Source organism: Falco rusticolus, chromosome 5, assembly GCF_015220075.1.
Source record: "Falco rusticolus isolate bFalRus1 chromosome 5, bFalRus1.pri, whole genome shotgun sequence".
Taxonomy (NCBI): Eukaryota; Metazoa; Chordata; class Aves; order Falconiformes; family Falconidae; genus Falco; species Falco rusticolus.
The window spans coordinates 15,230,162-15,257,227 of NC_051191.1; the positions used below are offsets into that span (position 1 = coordinate 15,230,162).

Consider the following 27,066-nt stretch of genomic DNA (forward strand, 5'->3'; position numbering starts at 1 on the left):
ATAATTGACTATAAAATACCTTTGTGGGTAAATCGTCTCTATTTTTTCTTCTGAATAAAATGGGTCTGGGCAGCAAACTTGAGCACAACCCTGCTGTTTAACGTTATCATGGTCCTCAGACATGCTCTTGGCTCCTGCCAGATAGCATCATCAGGGAAAAAACTAGACCACGGTCAGGGGAAGGCACGTGTAAGGGTCCATCTCCAGTAAGCCGTGTGGACACAGCTGTACTGGGCTGGGCCCTCTGACATTATCCCAAGAGGCTGTCCAAGCCCTCATCCCATCCCCAAGGTATGCAGCACATCCTCTCTGTCCAACCTCATGAAAACACAACTGGTGGGCTGCAAAATGATTCTCACATTACTTTGGGCACTTTGCAGTGAAAAAACATCACATACAAAATGAAAAATGTATTTGAGAGCCAAGGGGCAGTATACGGGCTCCAAAAAGGGCTTAGTACTAAGCATGACTACAATAAGGTTGTGCTACCTGGCCTCAAGACCCTGTCATTTTTCTATTTTCTGGTACATATGTAGCCATAAAGAATATTTTAAATGGTCTAGAGCACAGAAAACAATTTCACTGCCCAGATGAAATAGAAAAAATAAAGACTGAGAAACAAAAACCAGAGTTAAAAATATAAAAATATTACTTTAATCCTTTCTGAAAGAAATAAAAAAGACTGAGTGAACACCACCTCTTTCATCTGACTAATACACTGCTCTGTGCAGAGGTGGACTTGCCTTTTACTGACCAAAGTGCTTTGCCCAGTATCTCACCATTCTTGCCAGGCAGAAGAGAGAAAAATGTAGATAAAGTGGGAGAAGTAGAGTGGATTTACTCACAGATGCTGTTGCAGTCTTCTCTTGGTCTGAGGCCTGGACTGTGAGGATGTGTTTCTGAGTTGATTCATAGTCTAATCTAGCTAAAAGCTTCACATCTCCTTTGGTTGGGCTGATCCAGAAGATATTTGTGTAATCCCTGGTGCCTTCTCCAGATATAATGGAATAAGTGATGACACTGGGTGGCCTGTCCTTGTCTCTGGCATTCACTCTTCCAATGCTGGATCCAACTGAGAGACAGAAAATCCATATTTCATTAACATTTTAAGGAAAACGAAGTACAGAGTATGTGTTCCAACAGAGTATGTGTCCAGAGTATGTATGTATGGAAGAGCATGTTCACTCTTCCAATGCTGGATCCAACTGAAAGACAAAAAATCCAGAATTCATTAACATTTTAAGGAAAAGGAAGTACAGAGCATGTGTTCCAACTAAAACTTGATAAAACTGAACTAAAGATTTGTTTTAGAGTTTTTCACCTCAAAAAACAAAAGCAAAGGTGTGAGCAATACCAGTTCGCCATGCTGTTGTATGGCTCCCCCATGTTTGGGCTTGCCCACTATAGCAATAAATACCAAAACACAAGTAGCCTACAGCAAACCACAATAGAAGTGCTCTGGTGGTGAGGACCACCCCAAGCCCTGCACCAACATGCACAAACTCCCACCTTGTGGCAGCCTGAGCGCTGGCTTGGTTGAAGGAACAAGGCTCTTTGTCTGCTCTGAAAAGTAATTGCTGCTGTTCCTTCCCAGGTGTTTGTTTTCAAAACAACAATTCAGAGCATGATCCATGGAAGTTTTGAATTACCTTCATGCCGAGCATTTATGAAGCAAACTACAAATGGCAGTGCTGTCACTGTAAGAACAAAGATGGAACTGTGCACACCTATCTCTTGATTCAATGCTAAGTGGATCCACATGAACTGGGGATATACAGGATGAATATTCCACATGCACGGAGTAAGACAGAAGGAGGGTGTAAATGAAATGAAAGGTTGGGGTTTTTTTGTTGGTTTTTTTTATTTCCTGACCCCATGAACTCCAGCAAACTTGGCTCCTGTTTGGTACAGCAATAGCAAGCACCCTATTAATGTCAACTCAACCCAAAACAAAAGGCAGTCGAGTCAGAAAAAACATGTTATTTCTCTTGATAGTCTCAGTATCCAGAAAAGTTCTGTGGCTGACACAGAGAGATTTACAGACACATCCATGTCACAGATGGGTTTGAAGTGTTATATTATGAAGAAACATGTCAGTGGCATGCGGAGACACATGCAGGATAGGAAATGCTACAAAATTCACCACATCATGCCCACTGAGAAACAATGAAGAAAGCCAAGCTGCATCCATGCACCATAGAAATAAAAGCTGGGCAAGAACAGGCTGCTGAGCAATGCGAGATGCTGGTATAAACACCTGAAGGTGTCCTGTGACTGCTGGGTGGCTGTCCTGTGCCTCCTCATACCCCCTTAGCCTTCCTTTCCTGACAGTTTGGCTCCTGCAGAAGCCAGGGCTGCCAGGGTTTCTCTGCCAGGCAGAACCCCCTGGAAGCCAGACCCCCTACTCCAGTCTCCCCCGTCTCTCCAGCTCCCTCCCAGGCCATGCCTCCCCACACCAGCTGCAGCTTTGCCATACTCAGCAGTGCCTGATGTCAGCTTCTCTACAGAGCAGGCAGGAGTGATTTTTGCAGACCTGTGGGCCTTGGCAAGATCCTCCTGACCAAAAAAGGAAGAAAACAGATTGATGAGTGTGAGGGCTGGAAACATGGGCTTGGTCCTTTGCCCATGGCAAGGGAGAGGAGGTTGTGGGCAGGATGGCAGGGCTACTTGAAGCATTTCCTCCCCACCACCCCCTGCCTCCTGGCTTAGGCAAATGGACACAGAAACACTATAGAGCCCACAGGTCTGCTGACCATAGCCACAGCTGCCTTCACCTGTGCTTTAAGCCTGCCCTGACCATAATAATTTGATGAATTCAAGCAGATACTAGATTAGCTGGCTGCTAAACCTCTTGGAGTTCCATGGGCAGCTTCACCATGTCTCACTGAGATGCAGTGGTGCATTTGGACATTCTCCTTGGTCATGTGGCCATTGGGGCAGGTCTGTGAGTAACAGCAGCCTGGGGCAGTGTTGGGTGTGTTGGGGGACAGGGCTGCCACTCAAAGGGGCCCAGCATGCTGGAGCTACTGGCCAACAGGACTCATGGAGCTCAGCACAGGCAAACGCAAAGTCCTGCATCTGGGCCAGAACAAGCCCATTCATCAGTGCAGGCTGAGACGGACTGAGCAGGCAGCAGCTCGGCAGGGCTGGGCCCCAGGCCCTGGGGGACAGGTTCTACATGCCCCACCAGGGCACCCTTGGGGAAATGGGGACTCCATCCTGGGTTGCATTAACAAGTATGTTACCAGCACATGCTGGGAAATGACTAATCCACTCTGCTCACCCCTCATAAAGCTACCTGTGACCAGTTTGGGGGCCCAGGTATGAGAGATATGTTAAAAAAACTGGAGAAAGGCTGGGGAGGGTTGAGCAGAGGATGCAGGAGGAGAAGCTGGTGGGGCTGGGTTTCTTCAGGCTGCAGAAGGGAAGGCAAAAGGGGGATTTAATTGCTGTGCTTCACTACCTAAGCACAAGAATACAGAAAACCAAGATACACTCTTCTCAGAAGGAGACAGTGAAAGGACAATAGAGAACAGACACAAGCCACAACATAGGAAATTATAGCTGGGTACAAGGTAAAATTATCTGGGATTAAGATTGCTTAGATGGAACAGGGGCTCAGAGAGGTTGTGGAGTCGCCATCCTTGGAAATTTTCAAAACACAACTGGATGAGGCCCCAAGCAAGCTGGTCTAGCTTTGAAATTAGCCTCTCTTTGAGCACAAGTTGGACTTGAGACCCCCAGAGATCCCTTACGCCTTAATATTTTTTATGACCCTAGGAAGTTCAGAATGAGGGTCAAGATTTATCCAGCATATATCTAACGTACCTCTCAATTTTTCTTCAGCAAAGAGAATAAAGCCAGTAAGTGAGGTCCTGGGGCAGAAGGCCTGTGTTTGGTACCTCGGGTCATGTGAGGGAGAGACTGAAAGCTAGGGAAAATGCCATTCCTGTGCAAACTCCTCTGTGCACCGAGCAGCACAGCACAGAGCTGGCTGGTGGTCACACCTGGCACACAAGGATTACCAAGGAGGCAAGGTGCTATGTCATTCCTCTGCAAACACATGAGATGCAGGACTCAGCAGGGGACAGGAAGGGTGCTGAGGTGAGAGTCAAGCATGTGAATACTTTCAACAAATGCAGTTTTAAGGCCATGTTTGCAGCTGCTGGTCCTGGGCTGTTGCAGTAGTGGGAGGGACCCTGGCTCCAGGCAGAAGATGCTGCTCTGACTGCCATCTGGCTGAGCACAGACTCCCCATCTGAGCATTCCTATCCCACCCCATCTTCACAGCACCCAGTGCACCCAAGGTGAGCTGGGTCTAAGGGGACAGGGTGCTGGCCATCCTGTACCACGCCTGGGCCAAGGAAGTCCTCACTCATTTGTGTCAGTCTATAATGGTGTCTTTGCACCACTGCAGTCCCTCCAAAAGGTTAATTTAGCAAGAACAGAAAGATGGTCTAAAACAAGGCAGCTGAGTTCAGTTCCTGGCTCTGTCACAGATTTCTTGTGCAATTGCTGAATTTGTCTGTGTCTCAGCTTCCATCTGTACAATTGGAGTTGTTGCCAGTTTTGTCTATTTAAGGGTAGTAGGTGGCTGTATAGAGAGACCCTGGTTGAACTGGAACTTCCAGACATTCTCCTCATTCAAATATATGAAAATCCATTTAGAGCAAAAAGGTAACTACCAACATGACAACACTATTTCTATCATGCCAGTGCTACTTACTGTACCTTTAGTAGTTTCTGGAACATTAAATACATATGATAAATTACTGAAGACAGGAAAAAATTCATTCACTGGCTTTATCCTGATGTAAATGTAGATGATATCTGGAAATATAACAGAAGATTAAATCATAGTTAAGTATGGCTGTGAAATTTTCTCATGCATATATTCAAAATACATATGGTATTCCTCTCTCCATGCTGTTACAGCACAGGAAAATATCAAAGGAAGTGTAAAAGGGATACTTGCTTGAGTAGGTAGGACAGGCAATATCTTGCACTCTGACAGTCAAACAATAAACTTCAACTCCTATATTAGCTGGGCTTTCTAAATCAATACTTTCAGTCATCTAAATTAAAAAGAAACACAATTGTATTTACACTTCCTTATATAAAGTCACTATACACATGATGGCAATTACTTTTTTCAGCTTCCTGTGTGATCTACCCCTTGGATATATAGAATTGCTCTATAGGAGTAATATAGGCTATTAATCAATTACAGGATTGAATTACATATTCACACTCTGGTGTTTCTTGGAAATTCAAAACTCTTTCCTTCTGCCAACACAATTTCTTCCCCTTAAGTGCAAGAAGTTTTATCATTTGGACCATAAAGTCTTGTCCTTTTACCTAGTTAGTTCAAAGCTCATGTAATGAGCTGGCTATTTACTCTGCCCTTTGTGGGCTCAACAAGAATCTGCTATTGCTAAATAGTAATAGTTACTCCTTGAGCTCATGCCTGCAGACATGTATTAAAGGTACTGGGTTCAGCCACAAGTGTTTATCCAGGAACCAAGTTGTTACTAAGTGGTGGCTCACACAGATTTAAATCCTAATCTCCTGAACTCTCTATCCTTCTGTAGAAGCCTCATAAACTTTGGGGCAGCAGGACTAAAGCATAGGCATCCACTGTTGATCATCTACAGGGAAATTCCTGGAGGAACAGGACACTTCAGATAGCCTGTTACATTATACACACATGGTGATTGAAGGGCTAACAACAATCATATCCTGTACAGCAATGAAATTGGCAGATGAAGCAGCTATGGGCAGTGCTCATTGACACATATACCTCTGATCAAACATTAAAGCAAGCCATAAAAATAATTTTACTTCCCTTGTAGCCCTATTGTCTTTTAGACAGAATGCCTATTTTTTGTTATGTTTCCCTTTTTCTGTAGTTGCCCACAGTTCTTTTCAAAGCAAAGAATCAACCACTATTGCACATGTCCAGCAACTGGTGGGGGTTCTGGCCCATGCAAATATGCCTGCGGCTACTAGTATAAGGAACCCATAGTTTAACAATCAGAATCACACAGGTTCAAATCCCACCACACTTTTGTGAAAATTTAGCAATCAAAGTTGTTTTACAATTCTGACCAACGAAGCTGAGAAGTAGTTACTGTGTGTGGGATTTCTCAAGTATTTCAATTGTTGGTGCTGAATAGCAAGGACCTTCCACAGTCTGGCATGAATAAATGGGTATGAAATAGCATCAGATTTCTCTGTTTATCTATATCAAAGCTGGTACTTCTCACTCCCTAAAAAAGGGTATTTTTTTTCAATCACATCTAGCACATTTATTTAAAACTGGAGAAAACAGTTCTCTGTTCATCGAATTCTGTACAATCTATAGAAAGCATCCTATCAAAGGCTATGTAGTTCACATCCAGTCAAAACAGTCATTATCACATCATACCCACTGTGACATGAACTACAGTAATTCTTCGTTTGTCTTGTACAGACAATGAATTCAAAGAACTTACAATATTTCATAAGTTGACTTATGACACGGGACAATCTAACATAAAGCCACAGATGACTGACCACAAGTCTTCCAGACACAGTAGATTCCAGAGCGAAGTTATTGCTTCCAAAACCAGATAATCCAGTGAATTTAAATTGATTGTTTGATGGATCAACATCAATATCTTTACAGTAATTTCTAAGATCAAGAAGAAATGTCCCAGCAGTCATATTTTCATTTGCCTCTTTCCTGTTTAAAACAAACACATTTCCCATCAGAGCAACTTATATTTCTCCTCTTGAACTTTTCACATATCACATGCCAAAACATTGACTTCCATTTATTTACTAAGTGAAATCCTAGAACTAAACAGGCAATAGTTGATGAAGCAACGCAGAATCTGATCCATAAGCCGTGGTGGACAACAGCCCTGTACAATGGGCAGGGCAGAAATATTTAACTAGATCTGAACCATAAACCTGAAACTCAGCTAAACTTCAGAAGCTGCCACAAGAACTTAATGTTCAAGATTAGCTTAGTTAACAGCTAGTATTTTTTTTAAATATCTTTACAACACTCATTTCTTCAGTATGTTATGAAGTCCTCCTGCTAAGAAGCTCATTCTTTTCCCCTTAACTAATAGCTGGACCATTCTGCTGTTTTGTGAAACTAGCATTTCTGGCCCTGCTGTTGATAGTGACGGTCCCTGTGATGCACGTGATGGAACTAGGGGCAGAGGGTGTCAATTATATTTTTTTAAATCAAGAGAATTAAATAAATTAAAAAAGAAGAACCAGCTGAAATACCACTAAGCCCTGATTTTGTTCCCTTGTGCAATCTCTGTAAGACTAGTTCTTTATTTGATCACATTTTTTCCCTGAAGATTTTTGCCTCCTTCAGATCAAAATTTAAGCTCACTAGATAACAAACAGACTGTTGTGTTATTGTCATGGATGTTGTAACTAAGCAGCACCCTGAAGAATTGGATTCAATTCCTGCTAGTATGTAAAAGTATGTGATTTAAGTGCAAGACATTTCTCTTAGATAGCGTGCAAGCAATTTAAACAGATACTAACTGGGAAATCCTCATTGCATAAGTTCTTGGCCCAAGATGCTGGGGTTTTACCTACAGGACCATAAACTACCATAAGTACACCTGAAGAACTGCACTATGCAATGTGGTGTACCTTGAAAGCTCACAGCTCAGGCACATCAAACACTTCAGGTGGACAATTTTTACTTCGGTCTTTCTATGACACTCTTCATCTGTAAAACGGAGTTAATGTTATGCCCTCATCTGCAAATATAAACTACTCAATCATCACAAAGGTCTCAGAACATTCATAGTCATAGCAAAGTCCATGACTAAGTTACTGTGTGCAGAGGACACTTATAAGAAGAGGTGATCTGAACTCTGAAGACCTTACAGATTGCATTAGACAAAACCATGCAGGTCACCAGAGAGAAATTCAGAAGAGAAGATCAGGAAGTTTAAAATAAAATTCCAGAACTGACTGGCAAGCTTTCCTTGTTGAATAATTCCCCACGGTTTAACATAAAGTAAGAAAGGAGGAGCCTGGACCTGTATAGGTCAGAAAAGTGACTCTATAACACATCCTAAGGGTTTAGATATCTGAAAGAAATAGAAATAAATAAGCTGACTATACACAGATATTTTTAGTCCAAATTTCCAGTTTGAATATGTCAGGAAATTGAGTTTCATGCCCTAAGACACTTAGAGTGAACACCAGACTTTAAAATCTGATGATAAATGTCCATTCAAACCTCTTGCTGTAGGTCTGGGGACCCTAACTGATGTGCCCTAGACAGCACACTGGTCTGGGGCAACAAGGCAGCACTAAGGCAATGAAAAGCCTCAATACCTGAAGGTAGAAGGATTGCATTCTGGTGGGTTGTCATTGATATCCTCAATAATGACTGTGATTTCAATTTCACTGGTGTGACCACTGCTGGGACTGTCCTCCACCCAGACTATCAATGAGATGTTAGGATGGAGCCGCAGAGGAATGGCATCTCGGTTGATTCTCCCAGTCACCTGCAGTGTTCCTGTTGCTGGGCAAAAAGCAGCCAGAAGTTAGATGTTCTCCAAGAGGGAAAATAACAAACACTCATGCTGTACCTGCAAGAGGACAAGGTAGCTCGGCAGGCAGGTAGCAGAATAAAAAGTCTTCTATTCTGTGCAAATCATGGCTAGTTCAGTCATTTTTTAAAATGATACAAAATGGCTCTGAAAGGTCTGTGTAAGACTTCCACGGATAGATACCCATTGCTCAAAAATATGCCATAGGTGGCCTCAGCAGAGGGCTTGGAAAGCAGTTAGATCTCCCTTATGTTCTCAAAGAGCTAGCGCAAATCAGAGTTGAGTGCACTCAGAGCATCAAGGAGAATGAGCTGCTAATGCCTGTGCTGTCATTGCTCTCCAAGCTAGTAAGGCCGCTTCACTTTCTACTGTTCAAGCATCCTTCAGCACCTCTAAATCTACTCACACATCAACAGAGCAGCTCTTAGCTGTGACAGATTCCACCAAGTACTCTGGTCAGTCATTCACTTCACATATTTTTTTTTCACTTCTGCTAGCCTCTGTTCAAAAAGAGATTTTAATGGCACAGCACAATACTATTCCCAGAGCACAAAGGAGGTAAAGGAACAGTGTGTATGTCCTCTGCCTTTTGGACTGTAATTGAGGGAGAGGGTGGCAATACATGGCCAAAGGGCATAGGGAATCCAAAGCATTTAAGGGTCATCCTGATCCCCCACAGCACTGTGTTGTGTGGAATCTCTTACAGCTGTGATAAGCAGTTCTAAAGCAACAGCAGATAAGGAGCAAAGCAGTCACTGAATGTCAGCCCTGGAGCAGAAACCTCAGGGCACTAGTGTACGCACCCCCAGAGAGCATGAGGAGACAGGACCAGCATGAGAAAGAGGACTCTTTTGGATGGCCTTGTCTGAGGAGGATCATGAATCAAACAATGAAGCTGAGGTGCAGATTTGCTGTGCATCTCAATGCTGGAGCAGATTTCAGGCAGGACAGAGGACATTATGCTTTATGTGCAGCTGTTTCAAGAGCCCCAGAAGGGTCATTGCAGTCCTCGGAGATTAAAAAGAAGACAGCTAATCTTACTACCACTGAAGGGACCTTCACCCTCCAGGCACAAATCAATATTTGTCAAGAAGTCACCTTTGGTCTACTTTCTTCAAGATGTCTTACTGAATCTTGGTCAGCTGACCAAAGAATTTGACCCTAATAATGTATTGAGCATTTCTTATTTCTAGGGGCAGCCACAAAATAAAGTAAGTAAAATTAAAACCAAGGCAAAAATGTTTTCGCCAAAGTAGCCACCCTCTTTTTTTGGGTGCCAGAATGCACATTTTTGTTTGTCTTACATGGATTTATGGAGAAATATCTGTCAGAAGACTGGATGCTGTAGAAAAGTCTGCTGGGAGAGTCTTCATCATCAGGATCTTTAGCTGTTATATTGGCAACAACAGTACCTGGGCTTTGCTCCTCTGGAATCCTGTAGATTCTTTGTTTTCTACAAGATAAAATAAAAATCAGCAAAGCGCACATCTGTGTTTGCAAGGGCAACTGATTACAGACTTAGCTGAGCAGCCAATTGTAGCAGCAGAGCCATAGCCATGCTTGGCTCAGAGAAGGCTATTTGCAAGTCAGGGTAAATGTCCCAGTCACTGGTTCTGCCAGCTGGACGTGTAGCAATAGCTGAACCGGTATGTGGTCATAAAGGATGACATAGCCACACAAATAAGTGTCCTTCCCCTGAAACTTTTTCACAGAAAACCCAATTTGACTTTCACGGAACCATGGAAGTTGAAGATGGAAGAGGCTGTTAAGTCATTCAGTCCATCTCCCTACAGAGCCACCAGCTTGTAAAGCCACTTGCTTTACTTCCTTCATTTTGCAAGAGGAAAACAAAACCAGATGCAGTAATGTAATTAATTATCTTTTGGAATGAATTCTGGAGGCCTTTTGGGGACAACAGTATTACTAAAAATCTGAGTTGCCCCTGCAGTAGGTGGAGGCAGGGAGGAGCACTTCTGTGGGTGCCCAACAGATGAACATGTTCCAAACTCCCAGCAACATCTGTCTGTCTGATTCATTTTACATACAGAAAATGGTTCTTTACTGCTGTTTGGTATGTCACTGCTTCCAAATTTCCCATGACTTAAGTGAATTTTCTATCTCAGATAGAGTATGGCAGGCAGTTGTGCAGGATTGTTTACAATGGTTGCAGTTGCATGTTCACATGGGTACTCAGGTATGCAATTATGGTACTTAATGTATAAGCAAACCACATGCAAAAGCAGGCATGGGCAAGCACAGTAATTGTGCAAGGATTTTATGAAGGCTGAAACACATACAAACATCTGCTTCAGGAAATCAAAGGGACTTCAAGGTGCTCAAGAGTTCAGAAAAGCATTAGGAGTATGTTTCAAAATTGACTCCTTTTTGCACGTTTTAAACTTCCTATGCCACCACTAAGCTAATGGCCTAGTCTATAGTTCCCATTATAGGAAAGCATGAGCCCTCCATTGTCCTCTGAAAACCAACATCACAGGGCACTTAGCAATTGGAGCAGAGAACTGCAGAGACAGAAGATCCCATGGCTCTGGGTCTTCACTTGCAATTTTAAAAATGGTTAAGAAAACACAGTATCTTCAACTGCTTTTTCAGATCCTACGAAAAGAGGCAAACATACAGGAGGGAAATCACATAGGGTTTTCCCAGTAAATATACCTAACTTACAGCCAGAAGTAAACAAGGAGTTTGTGAAAGCTGTGGAATCAGTGTATTTATTTTTTTTTACTAAGTTTCTATCTCACTTCACTCTTGGCATTGTATCTCTTCCTTGTTCCCCTGTTGCTTTTGGAGTCACTCAGAAACAAAACAAATAGCAACAGATCTCCTTCACTGCTACCAAAAATGCCACCCCAGAATGACTCTCTGATCACTGGGGAATACGGGAGGGACAGATCTAACTGGTTTTGGCTTGAAGTACGGAACTCCCTATGCCCACAGGGACCACAACTCTGTCCTCTCCGTGGACAGTAAACTCACCACAGCTCCACCTTCACAGCCTTACCAGCCCTCCTGCACCCTGCATGGGCCATTGTCCTGTCCCCACCAGATCTTTTGGGCCAAAGCTGGACTTTATTGAATACAACCCCATAGCACTAAGTACTAGTACAGCTGGGAAGGAGTTGGGGGCCACTTCCTCCGCAGCTATGTCTGGGCTGTGCCCTGTTGTCCATCTGTCTGCCACCTGTCAGTGGCTTTTTACAGGATGGTTCAAGCAGACATTTTAAACAGTGCAAAGTAGTTGCAAAGGAAGCATGTGTTTGCTTTCTTGTCTTCTCTTTGTTTTCCTGACTCCACAAGTCTTCATTGATTTTAACAGCCAGAAATTCAAAAGGCTGAATGCCAATGTAGTGTTGTGAACACCAAAACCAGATGTGCTTGCATATACTATGGGAACAGTTAAAAAGACCCTTTGAAACTCTGTTCTTGACAGCTTTGATCAGGAGAAAATAAAGAAGGTTTGCTAACTCATCAAGTTTCCCCAGCTCCCATCCCAGCACTAATTATTATAGCATCAGAAAGTACATAGCCCCAGCCTGCAGCACACATTTTAGCAGGGGAGAGGCCATACATGTGCATACTGAGGACAGATCATGAACTGTAACTTGAAGTTCTTTACAAACTGAGCTTCTCTTTTTGGTCTGTAGTGTCAATCTAAAAGGGAGAAGATTCAAATACCAGGACTTATTTGTGCCATATGATAACTGAATCTTGGACCTTAGGTGTTATGGATGCTCAAGTCACTGCAACTTTCATTAATTCAAACAAGTAGATAAATGTTTGAAAGAGTTCCTTTAGCATTCCAGACGTAAGGATAAATACATAGAAATAGCAACATTTGGAGGAAATAATCAGTCTAGAACACAATGTGCAAATGTTGACACTGGGAGGAGGGTTCTTCCTGCTTGTAGTAGTACAGAAACGTGGAGAAAGCTGTTAACCTTATTGATTATTGCAGACATGAGGTTAAAGTATTAATTAAGTAACAACAACAAAAACAATCCATCTCTGTTTCTAACACTTTATTCTTCTGTTTCTTCAGATTCTCCACCACTTTACCTAGCAAGGTCCAGATCCTTGGCCTCAGCCCAGGAACCATGCATTGTTCTGCCTCCACAAAACACCCAGAAGATTGCTCCAAACAAGTGGCTGAAAACCTCTTGGCATGACCCAGGTGCTACACTGTCTTCTCCTCTGCATAGATGGCAGGAGAGCAGACATGATAAATATTCTCAGCAGGAACCTTATAGAGACTCAGGATCAGAAGACATAAAGAAAGTGTCTTGAATCCCTTCAGAGCCTCATGCAAGTGACAGAGATACATCATCAGAATTGGATCGACTGTAATAACTGTCAAGCTCCTGCTTCAGAAACAATCACCCATCATGCTTTTCACAACAGCCTGCTGGTGTATATTCTGTAATCATGTATATTCTTTCCCTTTTTTCCAAATTTTCAACAATATTCCTGATTCCAACTAAAACCCCATTAATCTTCAAAATCTATTTCTGTGTATTATGACACAATTCCCTGCTTATGACACAGAAAGAGACAACGGTGTTTCAAAGATCACCAGAATCGTTTACAAGTGTGTCTGGGAAGAAGAGGAAGGCAGATCAAAAGTGAGACCTTTTTATGTCTAGACATTTCTGCATGAATAAACACTATTATGGTGAAATGCACATCTGCATGAGAGGTAAATTCTATATGATTGTATTCACACAGGGTAACATTCATCTCTTTGTCTGAACTTGTCCAAAGGTCTTTGCATAGCTTTAACCTCTCTAAATGCTAACAAATACAACAAGCTTGTTTGGCTGTTCTTAGTATGAAGGCAGAGCCTGGAAAACTTGAAACTATTAAGAATATAAAAAAGAATAAAAGAGGGAAATGAGGGCAAAGCTTTCCAGTATAAAAACAGGAATCATAACAAAATTAAAATACTGTTTTCAGTAGTATTTTGTTGTTATATTTACTTGCCCTTATGTTGGTGCCAAAGCAGTAAACTGGGAAAACATCTACGTTTCAAGTACAATGGAAGTTTTTCACTCACGTGGTAAAATAAGGTCTTTCATCATTGATATTAATTATATTTATGTTCACTGTTTTAGTCGTGTTGAGTCCATCTGGATCTGTTGCTGTTATATTTAAAAGGTAACTGTTAAATAAGAAAACAAAACACAAATCATGCTGTGGCTATACAGGAAAACATTTCTCTGCCTACTGTAAGCTAACAGACCACATGAATAAAATACACTCTCACCAATGTGGATCTTTCTCATAATCAAATTCTTTTGTGGAAAAAATGGCTCCACTTTCCAAGACCAAGAATGGCACTGATGCAGGGAGCAGTGAATACTGAAATGAAGAAAGCAAGGAGTTAGTCTTTGTAACTTTAAATATCCCTCCATTCACTCTTTGCCTTGTAGAACAGGCCAAGTTATAGTACAGCATTTGCCTCAAACTTTGTGTAATGAAACATGCTGACATACAGATGCCAGCACAAGCCCTGATCATCTGAGCTGAAGCAGCTCAGACTTGGTTGTAAGTGCTTTGCCTGCCAGCGAGCGGAGAGTCAGCCACTGAGCTGCATTAAAGCCCACGCTATACCTCTGTGAGCTCCAGGTCTGCAATGAGAATTTAACATAAAGGCCAGCCAGCAGAGCCACAGCGCCATAGGCAAAAATCAGCTTTATGGTGTCAGCAGAGTACATCCATAAAGAAGAGAGAGAAGAATCAGTGAGGCTGGATTTGGGGGACATAAGAGCTATGGAGGAGGCAATGAAGTTTGCGGGTCCGGATGATGGGAGAGGGCAAGAAGGAGAGAGTGGACTTTCACAGAGTACATGAGGGTTGTGAGAGTGAAGCATGTTCACAACAGCCCAGCGTTAACACGGCTGCCCAGCAGCAGCATGTAGCAGCAGCTGCTCTGGACAGTACACAACACAAACGGGTACAACAGCAGCGCGCAGATGTGGGAAGGACTAGAGTACCCCAACACTGTACACGGTAGGGTGGAAGCCAGCACCCTCCTCCCTGTGGCCATGAGGTAGCTACTACATACCCACCATGTCCTCCCCTGCTATCTTCCACATGCCAAGCCATCACCAATAAGCCCTCAAGGACATTTCCTTTGCTAGTGCAGATGCTAATACTACCCATAAAGTCTGAAGTATGCAACATCAGAGGGTCATGCACCATACAAGTAATCTGCAAAATCCACAGAGCAGATCTGTCCAGGGGATGCAACTGCTCTGGTGTTACCTTTTGGGAAAAAAACAGGAGGTACAGAGAGTTGAGTGAAACGACTTGCCTCCTGCAATGATAGATTTAATTGAAATTGCTTTAAAAAAGTGGCTAGGTGATCACAATTCTTTTAACAATTTTTTGCCAGTTGAACTTTTTAAACTCCCTCTCTGGATTATTATTTTACCTGTTGCCCAGCATTTCTGTATTTGCAGCTTCTTATCATGCCTGAGATTCATCAGGGGTTAGAAGGCGCATGGAACTCCCTGCTATTGCTTTCAGAAACAAATCAGAGCTAAACCCCCAGGCCTCTGCTTCCTTCCTCACCATCTCAGGTCGGTGGTTTAACTGGGCAAAGCCTGAGGATGGACTTCAAGTTAATTGCTCTCTTGAATAATGCTACACTACTCAGGCATCTTGAACTCCATTTCTTGAATGTGCTGTCTTTTACAAAGCCAAAGCCAATAAAGCAAAGCCACAACACAATTCTTAGGTAAGTGCAGTTACTTACCACTTTCCAGAAATTTTTGCTGATACCAAGAGTATTTTTAGATCAGCTAACATTTTCTTAACGTTTGCCCTGGGATTGTCAAAAAGCTGAGATTCAGTTGCCTTGTAAGTGACTTCCTTACTGTCTCATTTAAAAGAATTTATATTTTGATACAGAAGGTTAAAATTTTTAATTTACTTTTAGTCACTCTCAATTACAAGAAATGTTTTGCAAGCTATGTTACAAAAAAAAAAAAAGACAATTTCTACTGTATCTCTGATTAACTATATCAAACTCTGCCTTAAATATCCCTTAATTTTGGAGGGCTAAGAACTCAAAAAACAATTTGTGTCCAAACACTGAGGCTGGGTTTACTTAGTTTATTATTGAAAATTGTTCTTTTTTCCTGACTAAACCTTTTCCTGTGTTCCTGATAAGGAAGGAAGTTGTTGAAAGATGCTGGCAATTAGCATTTCAGATACAGTGGATTCTATCATCTCTGGGGTTTTTTTTCTTTAATACAACTTACTTTGAGATCAGCATTTTCAGGATCAGCTGCATCAACTTGGTAAATGTGTTCTGGAGGTGTTCCTTCCAAGACATAGATCATTACAGCTGCATGGATAGAAGAGTACTCGGTGTTAATTGGGTAAGAATAAAGGACACAGCAGTAAACGTACTGATACCCTGAAGCTGTCCAGATGAATTATTGCCTATTGCATCTTCTCACTTCACAATTCCAAAATCAACACAAAGAGCACAAACACAAGATAAAAAGAAAACAATTGCAGGTCTGTAAACAGGCAAACATCACCATGAGTTGCAATATTAACTGTGCCCATGAGTTGCAATATTAATTGTGCCTTCAGGAGAAAGACTGATCTTTACATACAGCCTATTTTGAGCTGCTCACAGGGTATGGAATGAAATGATGCATTTGGGCTACATCTGTGTCTTTATGTGCTGGTTTTGGCTGGGATAGTTAATTTTCTCCATAGTAGCTACTAGTATGGGGCTGTGCTTTGGATTTGTGCTGGAAACAATATTGATAAAGCTGAGATGTTTTCTTTCCACTGAGCAGCACTTGCACGAAGCCAAAGGCTTTTCTGCCCCTCACCTCACCAGCGAGTGCGCTGGAAGGGCACAAGGAGTTGGAGGGGACACAGCCAGGACAGCTGACCCCAACTGACCAAAGGATAGCTCAGACCATATGACATTGTGCCCAGCATACAAACCTGGGGGAAGAAGGAGCAAGGGGGGTACGTTTGGAGTCACGGCTTGTCTGCCCAAGTCTCCATTATGCATAATGAAGCCCTGCTTGTCTGGAGATGGCTGAACCTGCCTGCCCATGGGAAGTGGTGAATGAATTCCTTGTTTTGCTTTGCTTGTGTGTGCAGCTTTTGCTTTAATTATTAAATTGTCTTTATCTCAACCCATGAGTTTTCTCACTTTTAGTCTTCTGATTCCCCCATCGCACCTGGAGGGGAGTGAGTGAGTGGCTGCATTGGGCTTAGATGCCAGCTGGGGTTAAACCACAACACACTTTACTATGCTGATTGGAAGAACATAGTCCTGTACTGGGTCCTCATCACCACCCCCTCCCTGTTCACCCCCTGCACCCTGCCAGGAGAGCTCAGAGACTTTACTCTTCATTTCTGCTTTTCCTTTACACCTGCGAGTTAAATGAATAGTGAAAGGTCTGCTCTGACTTAAATTCTTGCCTTATTAAGGGTGCTAATTCAGTGCAAAGTGTATTTCTTCCCATGCCAGTAATTCTCACATTTGGGCTATCCTGTACTGGGCCACTGGCAATAGGCTTATCTCTCCTTAGGTAGAGCAATTAATAGAATGTCATGGTTTAACCCCAACCAGCAACTAAGTGCCACACGGTTGCTCACTTACTTCCCTCCCCACCCACCCCCCACCAGTGGTGAGATGAGGAGAATGAGAAAGAATGTAAAACCCATGGGTTGAGCTAAAAACAGTTTAATAATTGAAATAAAATGAAATGTAATTATATTAATAATAAAAAATAATTGTAATGAAAAGGGAGTCAGCAAAAAGAGAGAGAGAAATAACCCACCCCAAAACCCAAGTGATGCACAGTACAACTGCTCACTACGCACTGACTGATGCCCAGCCAGTCCCCCAGCAGCAATCAGCACCCCTGGCCAGCTCCCCCGGCCAGCTCCCCCCAGTTTATATACTGCGCATGGTGTTCTGTGGTATGGAATATCCCTTTGGCTACTTTGGGTCAGCTGTCCTGGCTGTGCTCCTTCCCAGCTTCTTGAGCACCTCCTTCCTCCTCACTGGCAGAGCATGGGAAAATGCAAAATCCTTGACTTAGGCTAAGCACTACTTAGCAACAACGAAAACATCAGCATGTTACCATTATTCTCATGCTAAATCCAAGGCACAGCACTGTACCAGCTACTAGGAAGAAAATTAACTCTATACCAGCTGAAACCAGGACACAGAACAACATATCTTTAGATCACATTATTTGCTTTATGCCCTTTTGTGTCTGCTGGACCTGCTATTTCTGGACTATTAATTTCCACTGTGACCCCTGATGACTGCTGCTTCTCATCACAGCAGTGGGAATCCCAGGGAAGCATAATGAGTTGTTGCCAGAGGACAACAATATTAATATAAAGTTTAATGAGAGGGAGATGCTTTTTCATAACCAGCGAATGCGCAATTAGTGTCTAATTGTGGCTGGTACTGTTAACTAAAGCCACACAGTTAGACAGATCAGACATCTGTGCTTGCCAATTAATGGCAGCTCTAGCTGAGAGTTAAGCTGATGCACTTATTTGTAACAAGCTCCCACGTAAAGTGTGTTTCATGCTGTGCCGATCCCCTGAAGTGTCACATTTAATTATTATTAGATTCCAGCAGCACCCATGATATGCAAGACACCAGCTATAGTGAGAAGATGACACAGCCTCTTCCCTCAGGGAAGCTAATTTGCTTTACAAACTAAGTAGTGTATGGAAGCAAGAGTGTCAACGTGCTTAGGAGGCATTAGTGAAGCAGGCTGAATTTGAGTGGACCTGGTCCGAAACCGTCCAGGCAGACAAGCCGTGCCCTCTGCAGCCGCACACAAAAATCAAGACTGCAGCCCTGCTGACCACACCAAGGGCTGCGAATCCAGCCTACATAATTCCAGCTGCTAGTCCAGACCTGGAGGGGGGGTCAGCAGCCAGCTCCGAATACCTCCCATGAACAGATCACAGTTTGATATTTTCAGATTTAAAAAAAAAAAGAATATTGAATTATTGAATGCTCTTCAGTACAGTGCTGTTAGAATATCAAGACTTCAAACAGGCTCTCAGTACCTTGTGAAATAATAGGAACATATTTTTACTCACTGCCTGAACTGTTCTGTCTGTGTGTGAATACATAATAAATACATCACTATACTCTGTCACCTCATGGTACAACTTTTCCAGGTCCCTCTCATTAGTAAATGAACAAAACGAGATTGCTCAGAGAGTAAGACAATTATTTCCTATCCTATTGATGGCATTGTCCCTTGTATTAAGTACTGCATGGCATGCAAATCCTGCACTGACAACAGCTGGTGTCCAGACTCTCCAGCCTCATTCCTAAGGCTACTGCATGCTCCTCCCCAATGCACCTTTGCCTGTGGTCTGAAAGTAAACCTGGTTAACACCATCTGCCCCATGCAGGAGAAAGAACTCTTTGATTCTACATTTGCACCACCATAGATCATAATCTCTGAGATCACGCTCTTCAAACTGATTTTCCGCTTAATTTCTCATGTGCAGATGCAAATGAAAAATGCAGGTGTAAAACATTGGCAGAGCAGTGTTTTTACTGTTTTCCCTCAGAAATTCTTGCATGTACACAACATACACTTATTTAAATGTGTCTTGCTTTTCCAAATCAGTAACATTTTCAACAAACTACTGAAACATACTCAACAGTTATATCCCCACCAAACATCAAGTTTCTAATACATACAGCTAGGTAGGTATTCATCTTACAAAAAAAAAGAACATGTATACTTAATTGTACAAAAAACATCTTTTTTTTTCTTTTAATTCTTCAGGTGCTTCAAAATGGTCAAATCATTTTTGGTCAAAACTTCAAGAAAACTAAAAGGGCACTTCTTCCAGAGATGAAGTATACCAAATATTTGTGTAAAATAAAGCTCTGATAAAAACAGTGTACCCTTCCTCCCCTGTTTTTCTAAAGGAAAATGCTCAGACCACTTTAACTACATTCACTGTATGCAGCTACATGGGTTTTTAATCTGATGTCATCTTTTCAAATATTGTTCTTTTCAAATACTACCATTATCTTACTTTGAATTGCCATATTTCCTCGAAACACAGGACGCTCATTTTTATCTATTACTTGGACAGTGAGTATGTTAAGGTCAGTTCTTCCAGATGTGTCTTCAACAAAAATTTCTAAATCAAACCTCTTTGGCATAGTTTCATAATCTAGAACAGGGTTTCCAGTGGTAACAACCTGAAAAGAAAAAAAAAATACCATTAGCACATGATGCAAAAGATGTAAGTTATAGTCTATATGAATGAAATCAAGTAAAGTGACACTTTCCATCAGTAAATGGTAATTTAGGTCACCTTCTACTTGCTGGCACATTTCTTGCCAGTGGCAGAAACGTGAGAAAAACAGAGTGGAAAGCCCAAAATGTTGTGGCTTCATAGAGCAACTCAAGGACCTCCTGTGTGAAGGACAGTTTGAGGAGGAGAAAGCCTGGAAGGAGCTGTCCTGCCTCACAGGCAATACTTTGCCTTACAGGTCAGGACTACACTTCGCAAGTACTTCTCTGTGCCAAGTCTTCACCTTTCCACACCAAGCTCCAGAAGCAGTTGAGGTGTGACGAGGCTGAAAACTGGGAGGAAGCCCTTCAGGACACAAGGGCAGCTTCACTATTTCTGTGAGTCAGGAGCATGAAAGGGAAGACCTTTTACTTGCAATAAGGGGAGAGCGGGGGGCAGGAAACAGTATAGTCTAGCAGGTAGCAGCCCCTGCCTTGTATAAGGTGTGTCTGGGAGAAGACTTGCAGGAAACCACAGGACGAAGGGAGCTGCAAAAGCACACTGTACGAGAGAGGGACCATAACTGTTTGGTGAAAATGCCAAACTCATTAAAAAACAACTTAAGCCTTAAGTTTTACAAGATTGATAAGGCAAATATTTGCTTTGTTTGTTTTTTTAATGCTTCCAGCTTTGCATATTGCCTCAACACAGAATATGTACAAGCACAAGACTGACACTCCATGAAAAAACATTAAATACATTCCTTTTGGAATTAGGATGAGTCCCAAGCAACAGCAGGATGCTGAAAGTTGCGTGCCTCAATCTTCACTGCTGAAGCTAATAAAGAAACAAGAACTTCCCTTTCTTGGACAAGAAAGGAAAATGTGACTGTCAAATTTGCTGTGTAGCTAAAAAACTGTGAAGCTTGAACACAGTAGCAGGGTGCTGTGGAAATGGAGAAGAGTTGAGGCTCAGAAGTATGTGTGACAAGGAGTGTGTCAGTGTATTCACAATACTGCAGAATGGAGGAGCCTGGAGATGATGCAGGAGAACAACAAAACAAATCCTTGATTTTAGATGAGATGCCATGGCCAGAGGACAAAAGTGATTTCAGCACAATTAGGAGTCAGAAGTCAAAACAGAGCCAATTAATAAAGACAGTTGGAGGAGAGTGAACAGGAACACAAACATTTTATGCCTTCTGGTATGTAAAACAGGTGCTCTCTGGAACCTCATGGATCTTTCTGTTATAGTACAGGAGAAAAAACCTGTGTCCTGGATGGTCTCCTTCTCTCCTATATTGCACAAATAGCAGTTTCCCATAAAAGTGATGCTAACTCAGAAAAAAACATTCTACAAAAGCTTGTAACACCAGTGGGAAGGTTGATCTCCAAAATAAATGTTTGCTGGAGAACTAAATACAGTAAACAGATGCAATTAATTCAAAATGAGAAACTGTCCAATTCTAAGCAGAAATTATGTGCTCTGGGGATTACCCCTCCAGTTCACAGCCAAATATTTTTATTGGTGGTGTAACTACATCCAGACTGCCTAATTATGCATCTTCTATCCTCCTTTATAGAGACCTTGCAAGTGAAGATGTGACTCTAGATGGCCTCTTTCTAGATTGCTTTTGAGAACAGCTTGCCACTGGCATAGGCTGTGAGCCACAGTTCACCTCTCCTCCAGGTAGGAGCAATGCCTACTGATAATGGCAACACTGTACACACTTGAAGCAGCTGCACACTTCATGAAAGGGGATCTAGAGTCACCCCATAACTGTCTACCCCTCATTCCACCTGAGAATTTCACTGCTCCCTGCTCCCCCCTTCACTCCCACGATGCAGAGAGAGCACCACTAACAGCATCAAGGCAGCCGCAGGCAGCAGTATGTTTTCATGCATTCAACATATCTTCTGCCCACGGGATTCTTCAAACAAGAGTAAAGTGAGGAGGAATGGGCAGGGCTCAGATCTCAGAAACTGTGACGTTCTCAGAATCTCAAAATATATCGGAAATTGTGATATTGCCTTGGCTTGCTGCAACAGGAGAAAATGTGCTTCATAAATACAGAAGAGCCTGTGCTAACAGGTACTTAGCTCATCTGCAAACCTCATAATTCATACATGAAATACTGTCTTTTTCTATATCTTAGCAAAGATTTAATGGCAGTAGGTAGAGCTGAAGTATCTCATTTTGGATCACATCACTTTTGCAGAATGTTGTACAGATCTGCCACAACACAGAATAAATAATCAGAAGTAGCAATCCTCATCACATAAATGAACCAAGAATACTTGTGTATTTATCCTTGTCTTATGAGTTGTAATTAGCACTCAGCTGCTAATTTGCAGAATTTGTATGTAGCTTGCTTTATTATTTTCTTATGACTGATATTCACTGGCCCAACTTCTTTGTTCTAGTTCCTCAAGTGAGATTAAAACCCCTGTAAACAGCTACAGTGTAAGCAAGGCATACAAGGGCTCACAGGCCATTCTGGTAATGGGGCTGTGGTATGAAATTAATATAAATTGGTGCTTTGGAAGACAGTCTCCAGCCTACACTTTCTTGGCCATTCATTTCCATTATTGTGTCACACTCTGCACTGTGCTTGAACAAGAATTTCTCTATCATGCCTGCCATTAAAAAAAATCAAGAAGAGACCTTTTATCTATTTGCAGACTTATTTTCCCTCCAGATTAATTTCTCAGTCCCACTCAACAAGCAGCAACATAAACTGCTTGTGCTGCACAGCATAGAGAAGGCATGGGACAGGAGCAAACAGGTATAAGAAAGGGCTATGTTTTGCAGCAGAATGGATAGCTTTGATTCAAAATGCCAAAATACAGCCTAGGGAGTCCCACATTACAAATTCTCTGTCAGCAAAGCCATCTAAAGGTATGTATCCATTTCCTTCTGCCTGTTACATCCCCTCAGCTGACCCAGTTCAGCTGTTTGTGCAGCCACATCCTATGCTTCACATGTGAAAGAAGGCTTTTCTGAGAGTTTTTTTTAACCATTTCACTGATCTGGCTGGGGAGCAGGTAAAGAACCAGCAGAGCTGGCACAACCAAGCTTTGTACTGTGCTGGGAGGGAGCAGTGGAACAGCAGCAGCTCCTTGAAGGCAGGTTGAACCAGTGAGCTGCAATTACCTGTGGTCACAGTCTTACTTTTCCCAAATTTCCCCCCCAGAAACACCAGCAAAGACAACAAGAAAAGAGCCCTTGTATCAGTTCTGTGAAAACCTGAAATTTCTTGGAAACACCCAGAAAAATGTATTCAAATTAACTGTTTAAGACTCTGCTCAGTGCCTGTCTGTATCTTTTAAAGACACTGTCACTGTTCAGGCTCAAACACACAAGCAAGTTACAATGGTATAACAAGTTATGTGCCTGAACACTCATTGCTAGTGACAAATGTGAGCTAATACTTGCTAATTTATCCAGAAATGAAAATTAGCCTGAAGTAAAAGGAATTGCTTTGCATTTGCCATAGGACAAGAGCATGCAATAAACAGAAAGAGATCACAGATGGGTGGAAGTGTGGTAACTTCTTACCTCAAGATAACTTCCTCATGTGTCACAGCCTTCATTCAGAATCAAATATGATTTTGACCTGACTCAGCTTACTTTATTTTGGAAGCGAGTCAAATTCATTTTAATTCTAGGTGAGAGTGACCCAACAGAAGCTGCATGTAGTTTAACTAAAGCATTTTAAATTCATGGTGACTTTATATAAATTGAAAAACTATGGACAAATCCTTAAAAGAGAAGTAGGTCCTATATGTCCTTCTCCACCTCTTATTTTCCAAAAATCACATTTTTTCTATCATGGAATCAATGGAATTATTGTGATATGTGGGTTTTGTCTAGATGCAATTAAAAATTATAATCACTATTGCTATTCATTTGTCATATCCATTACAGCATGTCCAAATACTACCACAGTCTGCATTTGCAACTCTTTTCTGATTAAATCATAAGGCACTGTGCTCTCGGTGCTTAGTAATCCAGGAAACATCAGCCTACATGACCAAACATTGTTCAAGCTAAAGGTAAAACTCACCCTGTATTCAAGACCTCCTCTTGATTCAATATCAAAAGCCTCTGTAAGTGGATTTGAATTTACTATGGTAGGAAGTATTGCAACGCCTTCAGAAGACAATGGAGAAACAGTTACGTTAAAGGTATAAACTGAAACACCAGCTGCTGCATTTTCTTCGACGGTGCTTGTTGCAGGTAAGCCCTTAAGCAACTGGGTTCTTCTTCCTGCAAGATGAAAATGAATGTAAAATTACTTCTGGGAATCTTAGGCTAGCAGGAGCACACAGCTTGTGCCAAAAGCTGCCATTATTAATGCACAAAACAGCCCGATTCTCTTCTTGCTTATGAATGGTGGCATTGCACAGTAGTAAATCCAGTGCTAATGGCAGAAGAATCAGTCTTTTATCTAATTCAGTACTATACTGCTGTCATCTACAGTGGCTGTTGTTAAAGTAGCATTGTTACTGCATCATTTGCCTTCATAGATGCCTTTATACAGAAGCAAAGAAATGGAACATGTTTCTGTTATTTCATTTCACCCCCTCTACTAATTGCTGCCTCTGTGCACTAATCACATCAAAAAGCACCTTGAATCACACTGACCTGGATGTTAAAGAAGCAATCTTTTTTTGTGAATTACACCATCTGCAGTGCCCATTTCTTCCATTTTCCCTCTTATTCTTTCTAGGATAGCTCTGTGCACGCCTGGCTCATGGGTAGTGTGAGTCAGCAATAACTTTGGGGGTTGTGCTGTTGTGTCTTCTGCTTTGAGCATGGAAGAGCAACCTCCAGTCCTTGGAGGAGATGCAGGCCCACAAAAGCACCCTATGGTTCAAAACTGCCTGGAAGCAGCATGGACTGCTGTGGCATCCAACAGCTTTGCATGAGCTCCTTGCTTCTCGGTCAGACCTCTGGACTTCCCAAACCAAAATCTTTGCTTCCTTTCTCATTTAGCTTCTGGGGTTTGTTATTTTAACAAATAGTAACATAATATTTTAACAAATTTATCTCATAAAGAATGTCTAGAAAACATAAATCAGGACAGCTTGTAGGGCATGGCCTGAAACATCTTGGTAACCTCACATCCCTGAACTGGCAATTTACCTCAATGTGAGACCATGGCAGGGCTGACCATTGCTTAGGGGAGCTTCGCTGGCTTGTCCAAAACACTTGCCAAGAAAGGCGGCTGTGTTCAGTCAAACTCCCTACACACTGTGTGTGAAGAGGGACGCAGATACTTCTCACACAGCTTGACCAGGCTGTTCATATACCAGCTATTACTGTAGCCAAAACTCCATGAAGTTTTTATTTTTACTGGGCAGCTGCAAGGTAAAAGACTGCTACAGGAACTAGTCTGAGGCCATTAGGGCTGCAACATGCTTATGCTTGGATGCTCAGCCTCAGCCTGGAGCTTGGGAATGTAATGCCAAAGGGCAAGCTTCTGCTTTGCAACACCTCTGTGGTGTGGGACAGAACCATCTCTCTTTGCCCCTCCTCATGTAGCTGGTGACTGACTGATGACCCACATCAGCTACCACAGAGGCATTCTAATTGCCATTCCTCCAGGGGCAGCAGGCCTTTTAATCTGGAGTGGAAGAGTTCAGCTCCAATGCTTTCCAATGACATTAGAAGAAGCCTTAGTGACATTTTTTCCCAAACTATCAAAAAATCTTCTTTCCTTACATCCCTAGAAAAATTTTGGAGCATTTTAGTGATAGCCCACATATGGCCTTTGTGTGATAGACATTGCTCCTGTTACTGGCCTCTTAAATAACTGTTCCCTATACGATCAGAGAAGACCTAGGATCCCAGTGCCTTTGCTATATGAGAAGCAAACCCAGTAGCAGTAGATGAGTCCCCAAGACAAAGCATGGAGTCCCACGGTCTCCATTCTTCTCACATCCTACCCCAGGAGGCACCTGTCCTTGGAGCATTTCCTGGAGTGCTTAGAGTGGCATGACTCCATCAGACACCCCCAGTTCTTTCTCTTGCAGTCTGCATTGTGGGGAGAAGGAGGGAACATGGCAGGTGTTGTTCATGTAACCAGCTGTACGAGGCTGTGGTGAGAGAGTTCGCCTCTGGGAAGGCCTCTTCTGAGCACAGGGCCTCACCAGTAAGAGGCAGAACTGAGGCACTTCCCCGGAGCCTCTCCACAGCTGCATGGAAGTTCCCATGCTCCCACACCCCAGATACATCAGGTCCATGGATCACTGATCTGGTTGGGATTACTCTGGCATTTATGGAAAAAAAGGCCTTGGGGATGCTCTGCAGGTAGGTGAGGTACAGGCTGGGATGTGGGAGACTGTGAGGTGGGAACTGCCTGTAGGAGCTAGTCTGAACAGGTCACACTGACACTGGTAGGACTGAGTTCAGCTGAGCTGTTACTGATTTATGTCAGTGGAAGCAAGACCCAGTGAAGGACCGAGTTTTTATCAATGTCCTTACAGATTCTGGAAAACATCATCAATAAAAATCACCTATGCAAATGAGACTGGGCTGAGACGCACTTTGGGGGATACATTTCCTTAAGCGGAGCTGAACTTTGAATATAATCTCTTGTGGAGAGTACCTGATGAATCCAGTTCCCTCAACAAGCCACAGTTCATTAATGGAAACCATTCATAAAATCAATGAAATTATTTGTAAAATTTAGAGATGTAGAAAGAAAAGAGTTGCCATTTTTATATTATCTCTAAAGATTTCATTGGCTGTTTATTCAGGATTTGTCTTTCTAAATCACAAATTCTTATTTCTTGCTCTTTATTTTCAACTGAAGTTTTTGGTACTGCATCTCAATGGCAACTTCTTCTTCCAACTGATTTTACAAAAGCTCTCCTTCCATATTCACAAGTCCTTGCCTACCTCCTTACTTCGGAGAACAAAACATGCCTGAAGCAATTTAACACATTATTTATCAGAATTACCAACCCCACACATTGACAAATGCTAAGTCTAAGACAAAGCAACCATAAGACTGGCTTTGAGAAGTATATATATATATTTAAGTCTTATTTATCTGTGATCTGTTAGTCTTCACAATGTGCTTGAGTCACACCTTCAAGCTTTTCTCTCTCCACAACCATGCAGGTTAGAAAAGTGCTGTTTTTCAGGGAAAGCTGAGATTCATATGCAGTGTCCTGCTCAGTGTTTTGGGACA

General features: G+C 42.3%; 1 protein-coding gene across 1 annotated transcript in view; it reads right to left on the reverse strand.

The window, feature by feature from the left end:
* The window catches only part of CDHR3 (cadherin related family member 3), a 66,700-nt gene that overhangs the window by 13,768 nt on the left and 25,866 nt on the right, over positions 1–27,066 (reverse strand). The window contains exons 3-14 of the mRNA XM_037388272.1: positions 23,932–24,134; positions 19,662–19,830; positions 15,857–15,942; positions 13,855–13,949; positions 13,645–13,749; positions 12,651–12,785; positions 9,881–10,029; positions 8,359–8,548; positions 6,556–6,724; positions 4,976–5,075; positions 4,732–4,830; positions 846–1,072 (exon numbers count right to left, since the gene is read on the reverse strand). Coding sequence (XP_037244169.1) covers positions 846–1,072; positions 4,732–4,830; positions 4,976–5,075; positions 6,556–6,724; positions 8,359–8,548; positions 9,881–10,029; positions 12,651–12,785; positions 13,645–13,749; positions 13,855–13,949; positions 15,857–15,942; positions 19,662–19,830; positions 23,932–24,134 — 1,727 coding nt within the window. The remainder of the gene's footprint in view (positions 1–845; positions 1,073–4,731; positions 4,831–4,975; positions 5,076–6,555; positions 6,725–8,358; positions 8,549–9,880; positions 10,030–12,650; positions 12,786–13,644; positions 13,750–13,854; positions 13,950–15,856; positions 15,943–19,661; positions 19,831–23,931; positions 24,135–27,066) is intronic.